The 17,986-nt window shown below is 47.2% G+C and overlaps 1 protein-coding gene across 2 annotated transcripts in view; it reads right to left on the reverse strand.

The window, feature by feature from the left end:
• Nucleotides 1-392: 392 nt before the first annotated feature.
• The window catches only part of SIDT2 (SID1 transmembrane family member 2), a 546,488-nt gene continuing 528,894 nt past the window's right edge, over nucleotides 393-17,986 (reverse strand). For both annotated transcript variants that reach the window (XM_069614482.1, XM_069614483.1), the window contains exon 26: nucleotides 393-9,534. In XM_069614482.1, the coding sequence (XP_069470583.1) occupies nucleotides 9,472-9,534 (63 nt within the window). In that variant the 3' untranslated portion in view covers nucleotides 393-9,471. The remainder of the gene's footprint in view (nucleotides 9,535-17,986) is intronic.

Below are 17,986 nucleotides of genomic sequence, written 5' to 3' on the forward strand. Positions count from 1 at the left end.
GTGTAGCTCAAGGATCCGGCTCGGTTACAGTTAAGTGAAAGCCGACAAAAGTACCCACGATTGCTGGTCACAGCCATTGTGCTGGTGATCTTGTGAAATATAACTATGGCGCCAACGGGAACTTAACGTGTGTTTTCTCATTTCACATGGCCCAAGGAAGAGGATGCATGGTCCTGGTGTATCCCAAGGAGCCTGTATTGGATTTAGGACAGAACATCCCTACTCTCCCCCTCCCCCTAATCAATGGAGCGATCCTCCCTATTCCTCCACCACCGAGCCCCTTATCCAGCGCCCTTCTTCCCCAGTTCATATCCATTCCCTCACCGGTTATTTCAATCTTTGCTCTCATTCCCACAAACCCTCTCCCCATCAATAAAGTTCATGCAATAGAATTGCCTTTGTATTTTTATTTTTCCTTCATGGCAGAATAATTTTTAAAAAGAAAATACACATCCTAAAGTAATAAATTTAACAAACAAGTAATCGCTTTATAAAACAGGTGACAACATACCAGAATTCAATATCTTACAGTAACAATGTAATCAAGAAATAATTTCCTCCACCTCATGTTAGCAAACATCAGACAGGAGGCAATGAGAGTTTAAGATTTGCACATGCCGAGTTGCGTCCTAAACTGCGCAATCAAACAATCTGCTGGTGAGGTGGGAACCTCAGAGGCACGAGAGGGGAACCCCCCCCCCCGCTCCTCCTGCAGCTCCATGTAAAAACATTAGGGAAGCATTTGTGTTTTGAGCTCTTGGAAGGGCCTGATACTACTATAGGAAATGTTGCAAGAGGATCACAGCTGTAGACTTGTTGACCAGGAACATGGGACTCAATTTGCTGTATTAGATGTCACTGAAGTATCCCTGGGACGATATTCCGGAACTCTGCACCAGTGCAAGTGCGATGCTGCAGGGTATCGGCAGTAGTTCAGAAATAACCCTGGTGCAGAGCACACTCTTTGAATGCATGTGTATACAAGGACAGAGTTGGCCCTCGTGCTAATGCAAAATGCTATTAGCAGGAGGGCAAATTTTTCATTGGGGTAAAATTGCATTGAAAGAAAGTCTTTTGCTGTAGCCCAAATCTTGCACTAGAGCTAATAACATGAAGAATTGCACACGTGCAAAGTTGCTCTAATGCAGTTTCTGGAATGCTTTTTACTTTGGGTTACTTCTTTTGCCTCAAAGGGATAAGATCCTGGCTTTTGAACATGTTCCCAATCTCCTCTTACCAGCAGTCAAATAAAAATGCAATCCCCGTTAGTAAAATACTGGCCTGGGTCAACTGGGAGCAAGGGATCGCACAGCGGCTTTTAAGAATTTCTTTGATCCTCCCCCAACCCCCTAAAAATAAGTTTCTTTGAAATGAGTTGGGACTCTTAACTTTAAAATCTTCTCTGTTCATTTCTTTAAAAAAAAAAAGAAGAAAGGGTTGCACCAGGGGTTATGGCACGGACTCATCGTCCACTAGCTACTCCAATGCGGCGGCAACAAACGCAAGTGGGCACTTCCAGGAGTGAAAAGCGAGATTTGACCTCTTAAATGTGCATACGTTCATAATTGCTTTCTTGACAAATTCTTCCTAGAAAAATGCACCACCAAATTGCCAGCCATTTCTGCTGCTCTGTGGTTTTGGTGATCCAAGCATTGTGGATAATCGAGCACATGAGCAGTTGATGGCTATTGACCCCCAATTCTGGGATTTGCAAAGAAATAATGGGGCACCAAGACAGCGGCCTGGTTCTCAAAGGAAACGCGAGAGAGCCTGCCCCAAAGAATCGAGTGAGCACAGATGAGCAAGTCCTTTGCTTTCACATACCAGGAGCCAGCAGGTGCTCAGCGCGGGAGCGTGCAGTGTTTCTGCACAGCAGGTGCTCAGCGCGGGAGCGTGCATTGGTTCTACACAGCAGGAGCTCAGCGCGGGAGCGTGCAGTGTTTCTGCACAGCAGGTGCTCAGCGCGGGAGCGTGCATTGGTTCTACACAGCAGGTGCTCAGCGACATGTTTCTGGGAAGCAGGTGCTCAGTGCCGAGGAATAGCCATGTTTCTGGGCAGCAGCCTGTTTCTGGGCAGCAGCCTGTGCTAAGTGCTGGTAAGCGGCCCCGTTTCTAGGTGCTCTAGGCTGGAGAGAAGCTATGTTTCTGGGCAGCAGATGCTCAGCTGAAGAGTATCCTTGTTCCTGCACTGCAGGTACTCACCACTAGAGCATGGTCATGTTTCTGGGCAGTAGGTGCTCCACTCTGGAAAGTGGCTTTGTTTCTGCAAAGTAGATGTACAGCGCTGAAGTGACACCACGTTTTTGCCCAGTAGATGCTCAGCGTGGGAGAGTGCCTTTTTTCTGCAAAGCAGGTACTCAGCACTGGAAAGCAGCCGTGTTTCTGGACAGTAGTTGCTCAGCACTGAAGAGCAGCCATGTTTCTCAGCAGGAGTTGCTCAGTGCTGGGGTTGCCTTGTTCCTCCACTGGGTGATCCGCACTTGAGGGTGGCCTTGTTTCTGCGAAGCATGTGCTCAGGACTGGAGAGTGCCTCATTTCTGCACAGTAGATGCTCAGCACTAGAAAGCAGCCATGTTTCTGGACAGTAGGTTCTCAGCAATGCAGAGCAGCCAGGTTTCCAGATAGTAGGTGCTCAGCAATGGAGAGCAGCCATGTTTCTCAGCAGGAGTTGCTCAGTGCTGGGGTTGCCTTGTTCCTCCACTGGGTGATCCGCACTTGAGGGTGGCCTTGTTTCTGCGAAGCATGTGCTCAGGACTGGAGAGTGCCTCATTTCTGCACAGTCGATGCTCACCACTAGAAAGCAGCCATGTTTCTGGACAGTAGGTTCTCAGCAATGCAGAGCAGCCAGGTTTCCAGATAGTAGGTGCTCAGCAATGGAGAGCAGCCATGTTTCTCAGCAGGAGTTGCTCAGTGCTGGGGTTGCCTTGTTCCTCCACTGGGTGATCCGCACTTGAGGGTGGCCTTGTTTCTGCGAAGCATGTGCTCAGGACTGGAGAGTGCCTCATTTCTGCACAGTAGATGCTCAGCACTAGAAAGCAGCCATGTTTCTGGACAGTAGGTTCTCAGCAATGCAGAGCAGCCAGGTTTCCAGATAGTAGGTGCTCAGCAATGGAGAGCAGCCATGTTTCACGGCACTTGGAAAGTGGCCATGGTTCTGGACAGGGGGCGCGCTGCACTGCGGAGCAGCCATGCTTCTCACCAGGAGATGCTCAGTGCTGGAGTTGCCTTGTTCCTCCACTGGGCGATCAGCACCAGAGGATGGCCTTGTTTCTGCAAAGCAGGTTCTCAGCACTGGAGAGTGCCTTGTTTCTGCTCAGCACTGGAAAGCCGCCATGTTTCTAGACAGTAGGTGCTCAGCACTGAAGAGCAGCCATGTTTCTCAGCAGTAGGTGCTCAGTGCTAGGGTTACCTTGTTCCTCCACTGAGCGATCAGCACCAGAGGGTGGCCTTGTTTCTGCAAAGCAGGTGCTCAGCACTGGAGGGTGGCTTGTTTCTGCACAGCACTGGACAGCAGTCATGTATCTGGACAGTAGGTGCTCAGTAATGGCGAGCAGCCATGTTTCACGGCACTTGGCCATGTTTCGCGGCACTTGGAAAGCAGCCATGTTTCTGGACAGGTGGTGCATAGCACTGGGAGCTAGCAGCCATGTTTCTGGGCAGAAGTGCTCAGTGCTGCATAACTAGTTCCCTCATGGGTGATCAACACCGGAGAGTGGCCACGTTTCTGACATCAGGTGCTCGATGTTGGAGAGTACCCTTATTTCTGCGCAGCAGATGCTCAGTGCTAGAGATCTCCAATTTTCAGGCCAGCCGCCGGAGGGCGCGCGTGCGCTTAATCTTAACTTCATACTTACAGTCAGAAGATGACATCCAAAGACAAACAACCAACATTGAAAAAAAACATACGACTTTTTCAATGGGCTCTGAGCAGCACAAACTGAGAAATAACCACAAAATGGCTAGTGGAGAGCGCCACAGGACAGGTCACTGTGCAACATGGAAGCCACTCGCACCCTTGTTCCTAACTTATTTGCTTTGCATATGTCTGCATCCTACATGTGCCAGTCAATGAAGTAATAGAGCTACTTAGCACTTGATCTGAAAAGGACATGTATATTTACATTCTTATAGGGGAAAAGGTGAACCACGTAATCCATTCTCATACATTTCACACACAGCCCTGGCCAAGCTGCTGCGTGCTGCCCACAGACAACATTATAAATAAAAGGTATACTATCGAATAAAAAAAAACACACTGATTTAAAAAAATGAACTCAGTCTAATTTGTAAAACACACGTGGTATTAAATTGAAAGAACATGCGAATACTGATCCTACTGGAAATAAAATAAAATACAGGAGCGTATTTCGAAGGCAAAAGACAGAATTGAGTCTGGGTTTGGCGTGGCGAGTAGATGCATGGCTGGTCGTCTCTCAAGGCAACGTGCGCTGTTCTTTGCCGCTTCTGTGCAGTCGCATCCCTGCAAGGGGGGGGGGGGGGGTGGATAGGAGAGCTGCCAGGTTTGCGAGGCAGCAGAGCCTGGGTCTTGGCTAGAAGGTTTCAATAATTTAACTATTGTATTTCCTGAACACTCTGGGTTCAAAAGTCCTGTTTTGTCGCCATTGTTTTAGGCCCCGTTGATTCAGCTCAATTTACCTATTTTTATTCGCAGCAGCTGTGGAATAACCAATAATCTCCCAGCGCGACTGGGGAGGTGAGATGTAGGACATTTTGGAACGCGGCGATGGGGGAGAGGCGAAATGAAAGCAGCCGCCAAGCGACCGTGTGCCGATTCTACACTCGCCATTCTGAAGGCGTGCTGCCATTCTATTTGGCGCCACACCATGCCCAATCTGGGATTCCTATTCAGCGAAGGTGCAAGCAACGCCGAAGTCGCTAATAACCAACAATGATTCCCTGTATGCAATTATTTTCTCCAACCTGCAGCTCCCCAGAGGTTTCTGATCACAACTCATGGCCTATGCCTGCACGGCCTTAGAGTTGCCGTCCAAAACCTCTCGAGAGCCCAAGGTTGCCGACGCCTGCCTTAGTGGTATATGCCCGAGTGCTTCTCTAGGGGGGTGGGGGGGGGGGATTTGGAGTCCATTTACAGCATTCCGTCTAAACACACAACATGGCAATGCTCACTTGCTAGGACCACCACTCTTACGACCCTTTACTTGCTCCGACCAGGGCAGTTCACAAACCTTTCCAAAAAAAGATCTCGACGGACCGCATCCTTTGGAAGGAATTTGTCCAAACGTCCAAGCTGGCCATTCTCCCAGGGTATCCAGAGGGCGAAAGAAAATTCTGCCCGTTTGCTATTTTTTTCCAGATTTCTTTTGTATCGCAAATAGGAGGTGAATGTTGTCTCTACAAAGTACCTGCCACTTAACCACTCCCTAGCAGGGATCTAAATTCAGGACCAACTGCATAGACTCCAGGATTCCCACCTTCCCCAACACGCCTGTGCATCGCCATGTCCATCTCTGCCCCTTCCTTTGTGCACTTAGCCAGTCATGTATGGACATCAGCAGCTGTTCATGTACCAAGCCCTAACTCTGCGGGTATTCCAACTCTTACCCCTCCAAGCACACAATTGGTCCACTACGCGCCTACGTAGTTCACCTCCTTTACACAGGCAGAACAAACGCCTCCCTGGCAGGAGAACCAGGATAGAGGTTCAAAGAACACAGCTGCGCCTGTTCACACATGCTACATAGACACTTGTGCGAATTGCGGTTACAGTCATGATACCAGCCACCATCTGGTAACAACTATTCCCCTGTGCTTTTATGACCTTGCAGTATTTTATCCCATCTCCCCCCATATAACAAGGCTGTTGATGGCGTCGTGCATGAGCTGGAAGCCCCTTCTCAAAGCAGATTTGCCCGTACCAGTCATCTTTAGGCGGCTACTGACTCCTTCCCGCTTGGCCCGCTCATTTGTGATAGTAATCCAGCGCCTGCTGGCAGCCTTTTCGCTGTGCTCTTGCGTTACCTTGATCTGTTTGCGACAGGAATCCGAACTAGGCTGGTATCACGGTTACAAGGCGGATTCCATTGTTATTTATTTGTTGCCATTTGCTAGGCGCCTATGTAGGAAAGGGCCGTTCTAGAGATCAGGAATTAGAAAACCAGTAGCGTATGATGGAAGATGAAGAGGACCAGTGAGGGGGGCGGGTGGAGGAGGGTAGAAGGAAATATTAGAGAATCAGGAAGAGCACGAGAGGGGGCAGGAAAACATTACTTGGACACAGTGAAGATGGGTCTTCAAAAGGAAAGCATGCGTTATTCCCTATTGGCGGAGCTTCGTTGGTAGTTCACGTCCCAATTTCAGCGCTTGAACAACAAAGTCGGACGAGTAAGGAAAGCTGGAGAGGCTGTATTTAATGAGGGTAAGTAGATCCTTTTTCAAGGGTAGCTTTATGGATTAAGAGTTTTTCCAACTTGATACAAGAAGACCCAGGAAGCCAGCTGAGAAGACATGGCGGTGAAGGTGAGGTTTGATGACGAGATGGTGGGGAGGGCCGACTGGGAAGTAAAATGTTCGGTTCTGGATAAAGGATAGCTCTGTATTCTGGCGTCAACTAGGCCAGAGTGGTAAATGAAGGTATTAAAATACAGGGCAAATGTGGCTGGCAAGCAGGATGGATATTGACCGTGAAGGGGGCACCAAGAACCTTTACTGACTTTGTGGGAGTTTGGGTGCCACGCTCAATAGGCCAAGCAAAACGCCCACAGGTAATATTATTAGGGCTTCCAAAGGGGGCAGGGGGGGTTGTTGGATTTTGGCACATTGATTTCACACCATTATCTGCTCCTCTGCCCCCCTGTTCTATTTATGAAACGCGCCCCCAATAGAGATCGCCCCTTTGGCCTCATCTCGGTAGGTAATGGCGTCAAGCATACTTTTTTGAAACCACTGTTGAAACTCCCCTGCATTGCTTTTCTCGATTATTTGGTGCTCAAGAGTTGCTCACCTCACATTTACTATGGTATTCCTGACACTCCATGCAGAACATTTTGATTCTGTGCTTTAAACATCCTGATGCCTGGAGGGTTCACAGGGAATGTAGCCTGGATACAGAGGGGCTCTACTTGTAGCCCAAAGAGGCCCTCCAATATACTGCAAGTAAGAGAATTTGCCAGTTGTGAGCAGGCATGGACATTAAACCCTGATAACAGAAAAATAAATAAAATTCATTAAAAAAATTCTCTTTTAAGTACTGATTTTTTGGAAAACTATGCTGGCAGCATCTGTTAGCGTTAAGCAATATGACACTTGATTCATGAACAAAATTCCGTTTCACGACATCAGTTGTCGATAGGAAGACAGGACAGACCTTCAGCTATTTGAATCACCAGTTTAAAACCTCAATAACAAAAAACATGCTGGACCAAACCATGCTCGCATATGAAGCGTGCTTGAGTTAAAGGCAACGCAATTGTGCATTCTGATTGGACGGCATTCATCCCGTAGGTCAATTAAGATCAAATACACTACTACCCGAAAACATGAAAATTGTGGGTGCCCATTTCTTAATAGCAATCACAACCTTAACATGGCACTCTCCCTGTGCATTAACGCCCTATTCGGTTGGAAGCCGGGCAGACGCACCTTGCAACATAATCTAGAAGACCTAGAGAGGGGCTTATTCCCCAATCAGTGTCATGGAATCGCTCAATTAGAGAAATGATTTCCAGAAACAGAAAAGGTTCAGGACCCAAGAAACGCAAGCCCGCGAGGACCTCAGTCCAACATCAACGGTCCTTGTAGTTGCATGATTCTCAGGACCGGCAAAAGTTATTTTGAGTACAATGTCATGAATGCAAATCTATGGCGGTGACAATTTGTAATCTATGAGCAAAGGCTAGAGTTGTGCTTGGGAACTATAGCCGCCAGTTGATCAGGCACGGACAAGGCTATTTTGGAGAGCATGTGCCTGCTGCCTGCTGTTCCGGATGCTCAGTTCTGAAGCCACCAACAGCAGAAGAGGCTTGGAAAGGCTGACCCAACATCCCACAAGATTCGCAATGAAATCACACCTACATGGAGAAATGTGCTGTACCCAAGGACTGTTCTAACCTTGGTGCTTTTGCCCAGGGTTTAGAGTGTTTCACTGGCATACACTTTTGCTGAACTAAATATACCTGAAGATTATCAGCCATGGGACCATCCTTCAGATCCTGTGAGCGGCCAGAGTAGAAGAGGTGTTTCGATCCACACTAAGGGGTAGAGGGGTTATGAGAGCATGCCACCCTCTCGCCACCAGGCCCACCTTAGTTATGTGTGCCTCTCAAACCAGGACTCTAAGGATGTGCTGTCCCTAAATAACCTCTAACCCTGAAAAGAAGAATGCAGACTGACCAATTGCCGCTCCACCACAAGGGAATCCAAGTCAATCACTCTCCATTGCACCGGCAACCAACGAAAACTGCGGTGTGGAGGGGTGGACCCTACGTTAGCTGTACAAATATGGTGAAGTGCATTATTTGGTGCCGCTGAAGTTTGGCACTGATGGAAATTTAGTTTTTTGGGGGAGATCTCAGTTTTCTTTGAAGAAGCCCACCAGTAATAATCAGAGCCAGGAGTGAGATCAGTACGAAGTCTCGGCTAGAAAGTGCCCACTCCTGGGCGAGAGCACCATGAGGTGGACTAGAAGAACTCGGCTAGAGCATAATAAATTCCCTCTAGGGTTCAGCGTAATAGTAGTCTGTGGTATCTTAGTGAAAGTACAGGGGTTTCATCCGAAATGGACATTACAGCTTAGCTTCCGAAAACACTACACTGTGCGCAGTTAAATGTTCACCAATTCTTTCTTTTCAGATACATATGGTGCCTTCAAAGGGTAACTAAGAGGAGCACAGGTGACAATAGGACGCAGCCATATACAGAAAGAGGCTACTCATGGAAGGATAAAGTAAAGGCAGATTTCAGTGCCAAAGGGAACCTGGATATCATACTTTGATGGCAGTTCACTGGTATGTTGGCAATTTATTAGCTGGACAATGTGCAAGCACTCGGACACATACTCCCCCCCCCCCCCACACACACACACACTTACAGTAGAAAAGATGCATTATGCTTGTGTTAAGAATTCGTTTCAAGCACTTTTCAATGGCCTCAAAAGTCCTCACTCCCCTGGTTACCAGTACCTTCAGACAACTCTCAGCCGAAGGCCACCAGCAAAGCACATCTTCAAGCTAGGAACAAGGCCAGGTCATGAAGGCAAGACCTCCTCCACAGCACCCGCACCTTGGAAAAAAAAACAATATTTCCAAAAGGATTTCCAAGGTCACAAACTGCTAGGGAGGGCAGGAGGCGGTATATAACGGCTACACAGTAGACGTTGGAGCCATATGCCAAGTTTGCTTTAGAAGGATGACATCCAGTTAGGGACGGAGTAACTGAATTTTTGTAAGGCTTGTATAAAAAGCAAAGTCCTTTCTCTTAACTTTGGAAAAGGAGCTAGAAGACGTAGATTTTATCTCTCTGTACATTGTCCAGGTCGTCGTCCAGTGTTAGCAGCACCTGGGAGAGAAGAAGGGTGAAGATTAGTCCTTGACAGACCCACATACAACCCCCCCAATTTCAACAAGTTTAGTAGAAATAGTATCAGTTTGTGCCGTGTAATGCACAATGGCGAAGCACAAAAGCTTGGCGTCATCAGGTGAGGCTGAGGGGTGGTGAAAGCAACGGGTCGAAGTTAAGATATGCCTTTCAAAAGCACATCATCATAAGAGTATTGCCTACCTATTAAACAAGCCACAAAAAAACAACAGAGGGACAGGGTGGGGTCCACATATACCAGATACAAGGGTAAGGAAACAATTAGGAGCAGTCTTGTGGGGTGGGAACTCTGACATGCACTTAAGAAATGGCAGAGGAAGGGGTACATGTAAATGAGTAGCATGGGGTTGGTGACTGGAAACTGGCAGTAGACTGAACCATTGAGACCGCAATGCTTGCGTTTGTACGAACAAAAATGTTGGAGCATGAGGTGCACCAAAGCTCCTCCCCTCCAGGCAACATGGCTAGGCTATAAGCAATTAGGCTACATGGGTATGAAGATCTGGGATCCCACCAAGCCTACCAATAAGGTGATGGGGTTTACTTCCTGTCCTGCTCCTATTTGCATCATGTTCAGAAACTCTTTCTGCTTTGGGAGCCTGTGTGAGGATGCAGCTGCATAGGGATTGCATTGCTGCTGGCATGATTCTGAAGATTTACTTGAAGGCCCCAGCAATAATAACCATGTCTGCCTATGGGGACATATTCATCAGGAATCTGATCCCTGCAGTACAAGCACAAACTGAGGCCTTCTCTAAAGCAGGGATCAAATCCCTCCTTAGACTGTTACCGTAGATTTCTTCGAACATCATTTCACCTAATTTATTATGCGGAAAATAGTAGGGGAAATGGTATATGTGTAATGCATAATAGGTGGGGTGTGGGGGAAGGGTATAAGTTAGGGTAGGAAGGGGTGAGAGATGGCTGCAGGGCGTCTCTCCCCCGGATTTAAAAAGAAAAGTAGAAAAAGTAAAAAGTAGATTTCGTTTTCCGGTGAAATGGATTCGGTGAAATCTCCATCAGGTGAAATAGTTTCGAAGAAATCACTTAAAACCGCTTAGACATCTATTCCTTACTATGGAAACATCAAACAAAAAATACAGTGCAGCATAACCTGCAAATGTATTGATCTGTGCAAAAATCACAATATTGCCTGTGTAGTGGGGTCATGCATCCAATACCAGATCACCTTCACTGGCTATGTACATCAATGAAGTAGGAAATATACAGAACAATATTGTGTTCTTCTCGTCTGATGGCACTCCCTCTATGCCTACGGAATTCCATGTTATGCGAAAGACGATGTTTTTTGCGATTTTGTAGGGAGATTAGATCGATAAAATATCCATTGCAAACTATCTCCAACACCCAATTGTCTGTGTTAATGCCCTCCCATGCGGTCAGGGACTACAGGGCCAAAGGGTTCTTGTGACAGGCCCTAGTTGTTCACAGGTTGGGTGGATGTTTCTCGTCCAAGGGGCATGGAATGTTTTAAACTAGGTATGTATGTTGATCTGTGTTTTGGGTAAGTGCTGAAAAGACTAGTGTCGGGCACTTTGCTTAACTACCACTCGATTTAGAAAGGTCAGTCTTTCCCTTTCTAAGATGGAGGGGTGACAACCTAACAACTAATTGGTTTGGTGCACTCCAGTAAGGCAGTGTGGAATCCTCTACAACACTCTAAACTGCGTTTCATCAGTACTAATGAACTAGCAGGTCACAGTTTGGAAGGCTGCAGAAAGGACTCCTTTTTGAAGAGAATTCCAGACGAACTTTGGGATTCAGAAGAGTAGCTATGTGGTTATAACAAAAATTGGGCAATGTTTCAGATAGACCAGATAATCACAACTACAATTGTCGGACCCTCAATATCTTCTAAAAAGCTCACATTTTATCGTCTACAATTTGTTTTAAAAACAATAGCAGCATTTTCCAAAACCATACATATTGCACTTCATGTATAATACACAACACTTAATATATAATACAATGCATCGACAAACATCCAAAACATGAACACATTTGTTTGATGTCATAATGTGAAATCACACAATTTATTTTTTAGCATCCAGAGCTTTTTTTCTATACCCTCTAATGACTCAGGGTATTTTGCTTCCTGCAAATTCACACGTCTGACATCGTATATACATGACACTTATTGCTTTTATAAAAGTCAACATCCAGCTTTTTGGCCTCCATTAGCGATTCAGGACTCTAGATTTTTACAGCCTTCATCAGGACTGAAAATGTAACTGTGTTCCCATATGTGGATTCCTGTGTTCCAATTAAGTCTTAAACAGTCATCCCAGGAATATTCCTACTTGACTTTCATCTAACAGATGTATCTGTCCAATCCTCAATTCATACGTTCCTACGATCCAATTTGTGTCCACTCAATTGATTCATTTGATTGGATGCAGACAAAAAGGCATGACGAGCGGAGGAAAATGAGTTGAGGCACGAAATCAAACAATGGATTAAGTCTGAGAAGTGCTGGTTTGTCTTCCATCAACTGATGAAAAGAATACATCACTAAGCAAGAATTAGAATCCAAAAATTGTATCCATGTGACGTATGAATTGAGGATTGTGCATAGATCTGTTGGATGAAAGTCAAGTAGGAGTATGCCTGGAGTGACTCTTAAAGATGTAAACGGAACATAAGAGAGAGTGAAGTGATCCCATAGGAACATATAAAAAGACAAAAAATGAGAGATAGTAAGGAGCCAGATTATAAAGTGATTTTAAAACCATACAAAGAAAATTAAATTCAAGACTAGAATGAAAATACAGCCATCCAAGAGAAGATAATGACAGAGAAATAGAGTCCCGAGAAGAAAGAGCAAAGACGGCGAACAGAAGAGTTCAAAATAAACTTGAGGAGCCAATGACAAAGCAAGAAGACCAAAAGAGCGCAGACCAATAAAATAAATGGGAGATGAGATTAAAGATTTAGCAGCAGTGAAAGTAAGAAATGTCCCGGCCTTATTAATATTGAAAAGATGGATTCGACAGCCACATGAAAGTAGAGCGAGATGGGAAAATTAAAGCTCAGAATTAAGATAAAGACCCATATTACTGGTCAAAGAGGAGATTGAGAGCAAAGAAGGAGGAAAAGAAATGGAATCAGGAGGAGGAGGCAGAGTAATAGTAGTAGCTGGAAAAAAGAGAACTGTCTTAGTAGAATTTAAAACAAGATGGTGATCAGCCATCCAAGATTTATAGCCAAAAGACAGTAGGACAAGGTATCATGAATAGAAGGAGTAAAAGAAGAAAAAGATATGAAGAGTGGCGTGTCATCAGCAGAAATGATAGGACAATCCAAAAGACAAGATAATAGGAGCAAGAGGGGAAGAATAGACAGAAAAAAGAACGGGTCCCAACACAGAACCCTGTGGTACCCAATGAAGAAGAGGAACAGTGGCAGAAGACTTGCCTGCCCAAGACACTGAATACGTGGGATTAGACAAGTACAAACAAAACCTGCAAAACCAAAAGATGAAAAAAGCAGTGCATGGTTCACGGTTTGCGAAAGCAGCAGATAAATCAAGTAGAGTTAAGAAAGACAAATGTTTCAGTACCGAGCAGAGAGTAGTGAGTCACAGACTGACAAAGAAACAGCTTCGGTGGAGGGAAATGATCAAAAATATGATTGAAGATGAGGAAGAATAGCCAAAGGAGGAAACTTGAGAATAGACTGACGTTCAGGAAGCTTGTAAAGGTAAGAAAGAGGAGAAATAGCCCTAAAGTTATAAGGCAGAGAGTAATCTAGAGAAAGCTTTTTCAAGATAGGAAGAATAGTAGCGTGCTTAAACGAAAAAGGAAAAATCGAGGAAAGAAGATACGTTTTAGAGAGAAGTAAGAAACCAGAGAAGGATAAACCCTGGGTATGAGTGGAGTGAAGAAGGAACAGGGTCAGCAGGAGCAGCAGTAGAATGTGCTCGATCTAAGACAAGCATAGTATCTGAAGTGGAAATTGGGAGAAAAGATGACAGAGCAGCAAAGGAAGCAGAAGATGATGAAGAAACAATAGCTGCATGAAGAGCAGTGACTGTCTAAGAAAAATAAGAGGCAAAATCAGTAGCAGAAAGAGAAGCATTAAAGATGAAAGCAGGAGGCGGAGAATGTAAGAGAGGGTCTGAAAGAGGATGAGAAGACAGAGTGAAGTTCAGAATAGAAAGAATGCTTAGCTGCAAGAAGGGTTTCACCATAACAAGAGTGATAGAACAATAAAGAGGAAGAATCAGAGGCAGACTGATTGACACCACCACCACCACCACCACCACTGCAGATGTTTCCAGTTCGACTCCTGTGACCATACTGATGGCAGAAAAGAACAATTTGAGGGAGTCTACTTGTGGTCCATCAGTGGAACTTGTACATTAAGGGAGAGATAGTATCAAAGGAATGCCACTGTCAATGCCTTTTGACTTAAGGAGTAAACTCTTAATAACACTTGCTACCAATCACTAGATGGCAGGATATGCAAAGCATGTGAATCTTTTTACATTCACAAGCCACAGAAATGCATACATCCACACGGAGGTAGTAGATGCTGTTCCATTCACTGGGTCCCCACACTAAGAAAGGTTTAAGTTACTTACCTGTAACTATTGTTCTCCAACATGGGTCTGGCATGGATTCACATGCTCATGAATATTCCCAGTCAGGTTGGGAATCCTCTGTAAAGAAAAAAACAACTTTCACATACAAACTGTATTTCTCCTCTAAACCAATCACTGTCCTCTGGGTCATACTGCCCGCATCCAATGACAGCCCTCTCCCTAAGCCCCTCCTCTGGCAGTCATCTTCAGATTTGGTAAGCATGTTTAGTGGCAGTATGACCATGAAGAGCTGCAGAGGGGTCTGAGGGAGGGTTTGCATGTGAATCCATGCCAGACCCACACTAGGTGACAATAGTTACAGGTAAGTAACTTAAACCTTCTCCAGCATGGGGTCTGGCATTGATTCACATGCTCATGAATAACAAATACATAGCAGTACAACATTACACAACTATGGGAGGTGGCAAGGCACAACAGAAGCAATTAACTCTTACATCTGGAACAGACTCACCTTAAGCAAACAGATTGATTAGCACTGCTTGGCCGAATCTGGACTCCTCCTTGGAATCCCTGTCGACACAGTAGAACTTTGTGAAGGTGTGCGTGGCCCTCCACGTAGCAGCCCTGCAGATGTCTAGCAGGGGCACACCAGAGAAGAAGGCCGTTGTCGCAGCGATTGCTCTGGTGGGTGGGCTTGAAATGGAAGCCTTGGACAAGGCCTTCCCATGGTTAACAGGACCAAAGTTCACAAACAGTTGTGAAGTCTTCCGAAAACTCTTTGTGCACGTCACTTAGAATTTCAGGGCACAAGCAACATCCAGCGAGTGCTAGGCCCTTTCAGCCAGTGTCAAAGACTTTGGGAAAAAAAAAACGGTAACACGAAAGGCTTGTTGAGGTGAAACTCCAAGTGAACCTTTGGCCTGAAGGAGGGGTGCAGCACCACCCTGGATTTGTGGAACGTCAGGTATGGTTGTTTGCAGGATAAGCCCTGGATCTCACCCACCCTCCTGGCAGAGGGGATGGCCACAAGGAAAGACATTTTCCACGAGAGGAACAAGAGGGCCCTGACGCATAGGCTCAAAGTGGACCCCCATGAGCCTCGTTAGAACCACGCTGAGTTCCCACGCCGGGACAGGAGACTTCACTGGCAGGAAAGATTGAAAAAATCCTTTGAGGAACTCCTTGACGAGTCGATGAGACCAAAGTGAAGACCTTCCTGGAGACCTGGTGTAGCGGGAGATAGCCACCAGATGTACCTTAATAGAGGCGTGCGCCCTTCCGGCCTTTTGCGGGCTGTGACCCTCAGAGGGGTAATCTTCCGAGACCGGCACCACGTAGCGAAACACTTCCACTTGTGATCGTAGCACTTCAAAGTCGACGACACCCTGGCCTTGGCGAGGACCTGCCTGCAGTTCACAGGTAACTCATATCCTCCAAACTGTAGGGCTGCAGGAACCAAGCCCTCAGGTTCAGCGATCCTGGGTCGTGATGAAGGATTGCGCCTCCTTCTCTGGTGAGAAGATCCGGAACCACTGGCAGTTTGACCAGAGGCAACACTGACAGGCTGGGAAGGTCCAGATACCAAATCTGCCTTGGCCATGCAAGGGTGATGAGTAGGAAATAACTGTTCTCCAGCATGGGTCTGGCATGGATTCCCTGTCAGGCTGGGAACCCTCCGTAAAGAAAAAGAAAAAAAAAAAATCAGTATCCGTTTTGTTTCTGATCTGTCTTTCTCAGTAGTAACCAATCACTTGTCTCTGGGTCATACTGCCCCCAGCCAATGACTCCCCTCTCCCTAAGCCCCTCACCTGGCAGCCATCCTCAGATTTGGTAGCACGTAAAGTGGCAGTATGACCAAGCGAAGAGCCGCAGAGGGGTAGGAGGGAGGGTTCGCATGTGAATCCATGCCAGACCCAGGCTGGAGAACAACAGTTACAGGTAAGTAACTTGTTCCTTCTCCAGCATGGGGTCTGGCATGGATTCACATGCTCATGAATATAAGAATACATAGCAGTACACACATGCACAACCATGAGAGGTGGCAAGGCTTAACATTAAGCCAGTCTTACCTCCTCACCAGGCCCACCTTCAGGTGAACAGGTTGCGCAGCACTGCTTGGCCGACCCTGGACTCCTCCCTGGAAACCCGGTCAACACAGTAGAATCTCGTGAAGGTGTGCGTCGACCTCAACATAGTAGCCCTGCGGATGTCCAGCAGGGGTACACCAGACAAGAACGCCGTGGTAGCAGCGATCGCTGTGGTCGAATGGGCTCTCGGACGGCCGGGCAACGGTCGGTTTGCCAACCGGTGACAGTGCATGATGCAGCCGGAGAGCCATCTGGAAATGGAAGCCTTCGAGAGGGCCTTGCCTTGGTTCACAGGTCCAAAGTTCATAAACAGTTGTGATGTCTTCCGAAAACTCTTCGTGCGGTCCACGTAGAACTTCAGCGCTTTATCTACATCCAGCGAGTACAAAGTCCACTCAGCCGGCGACAAAGGCGACGGGAAGAAAACTGGTAACACCAAGGGCTCGTTGAGATGGAAGTCTGACGGCACCTTGGGCATGAAGGAGGGATGCGTCCTCAGCACCAGCCTCGTCTCGTGAAAAGTCATGTATGGAGGCTTGCAGCACAGGGCCTGGATCTCTCCCACTCGTTGTGGGGAGGTGATGGCTCCAAGAAATGCTGTTTTCCACGACAGGAACTTCAACGGTGCCGAATGCAGGGGTTCGAAAGGCGCCCCCATGAGCCTGATCAGCACCACGTTGAGCTCCCACGCCGGGGCCGGAGCCTTCACCGGCGGGAATGAATGGAACAGTCCCTACATAAACTCCTTCACCAGGCGATGAGACCACAGAGGTGATCGTCCTGTAGTTTGGTGTAGCGGGAGATCGCCGCCAGATGTATTTTGATGGAGGCATGAGCCAGCCCGCCTTGGCCAGCGACAGCAGGTACGGCAGCACTTGAGGGGCCATAATTCGCAGAGGGTTAATCTTCTGTGCACGGCACCAGACAGAGAACCTCTTCCATTTGTGTCCATAGTACTTGAGAGTTGAGGACGCCCTGGCCTTTGCAAGCACCTCCTTGCAGTCTGCCGGGATATCGTACCGTCCAAACTCTAGTGCCGCAGGAGTCAGGCCTGCAAGTTCAGCGACCCCGGGTCATGATGGAGGATGGCGCCTCCTTCTCTAGAGAGAAGATCTACGTCCCTCGATAGTTTTAGGGGGACGCTGACAAGTCCAGAAGGTCCGGGAACCAGATCTGTCTCGGCCACGCCAGTGCGACGAGGATCATCCTGCACTGGGACCTCTTGAGTTGGTTGACGAGTCGCAGTAGCAACGGCAACGGAGGGAACGCATACAGGAACAGGCCGTCCCAGGGGAACGAGAAAGCATCGCCCATGCTCCTCGGCTGCGGAAACCTGCTGGTGAACCTCTGGCATTTGGAGTTCGCCGCCGTCGCGAACAGTTCGATCTGGTGTTTACCCCTTTGTCAGAAAAGCTGATCCACTTGGTCCTGACGCAGTTCCCACTCGTGCCATGAGTGCAGCTCCCTGCTCAGTGAGTCAGCGATGGTGTTATTTATCCCTGCTAGGTGGAAGGGCACCAGAAACATCCCTTGGGCAACGGCCCAATGCCACAGATCCTGGTTCCTCTCTGCTTCCGGATGTAGAACATCGTGGTGGTGTGGTCAGTGAAGATCCTCACCACCTTGCCCTTGAGGGACAGGAGAAACGACCTGAGAGCCCAGAACACTGCTTGGAGCTCCAGGATGTTGATGTGGAGTGACCTCTCCTCTGGGAGCCAAAGGCCTCTCACGTGAAGATCTCCGGTGTGCGCTCCCCAACCCT

The sequence above is a fragment of the Ambystoma mexicanum genome, chromosome 9, assembly GCF_040938575.1.
Source record: "Ambystoma mexicanum isolate Mex_15411 chromosome 9, UKY_AmexF1_1, whole genome shotgun sequence".
Taxonomy (NCBI): Eukaryota; Metazoa; Chordata; class Amphibia; order Caudata; family Ambystomatidae; genus Ambystoma; species Ambystoma mexicanum.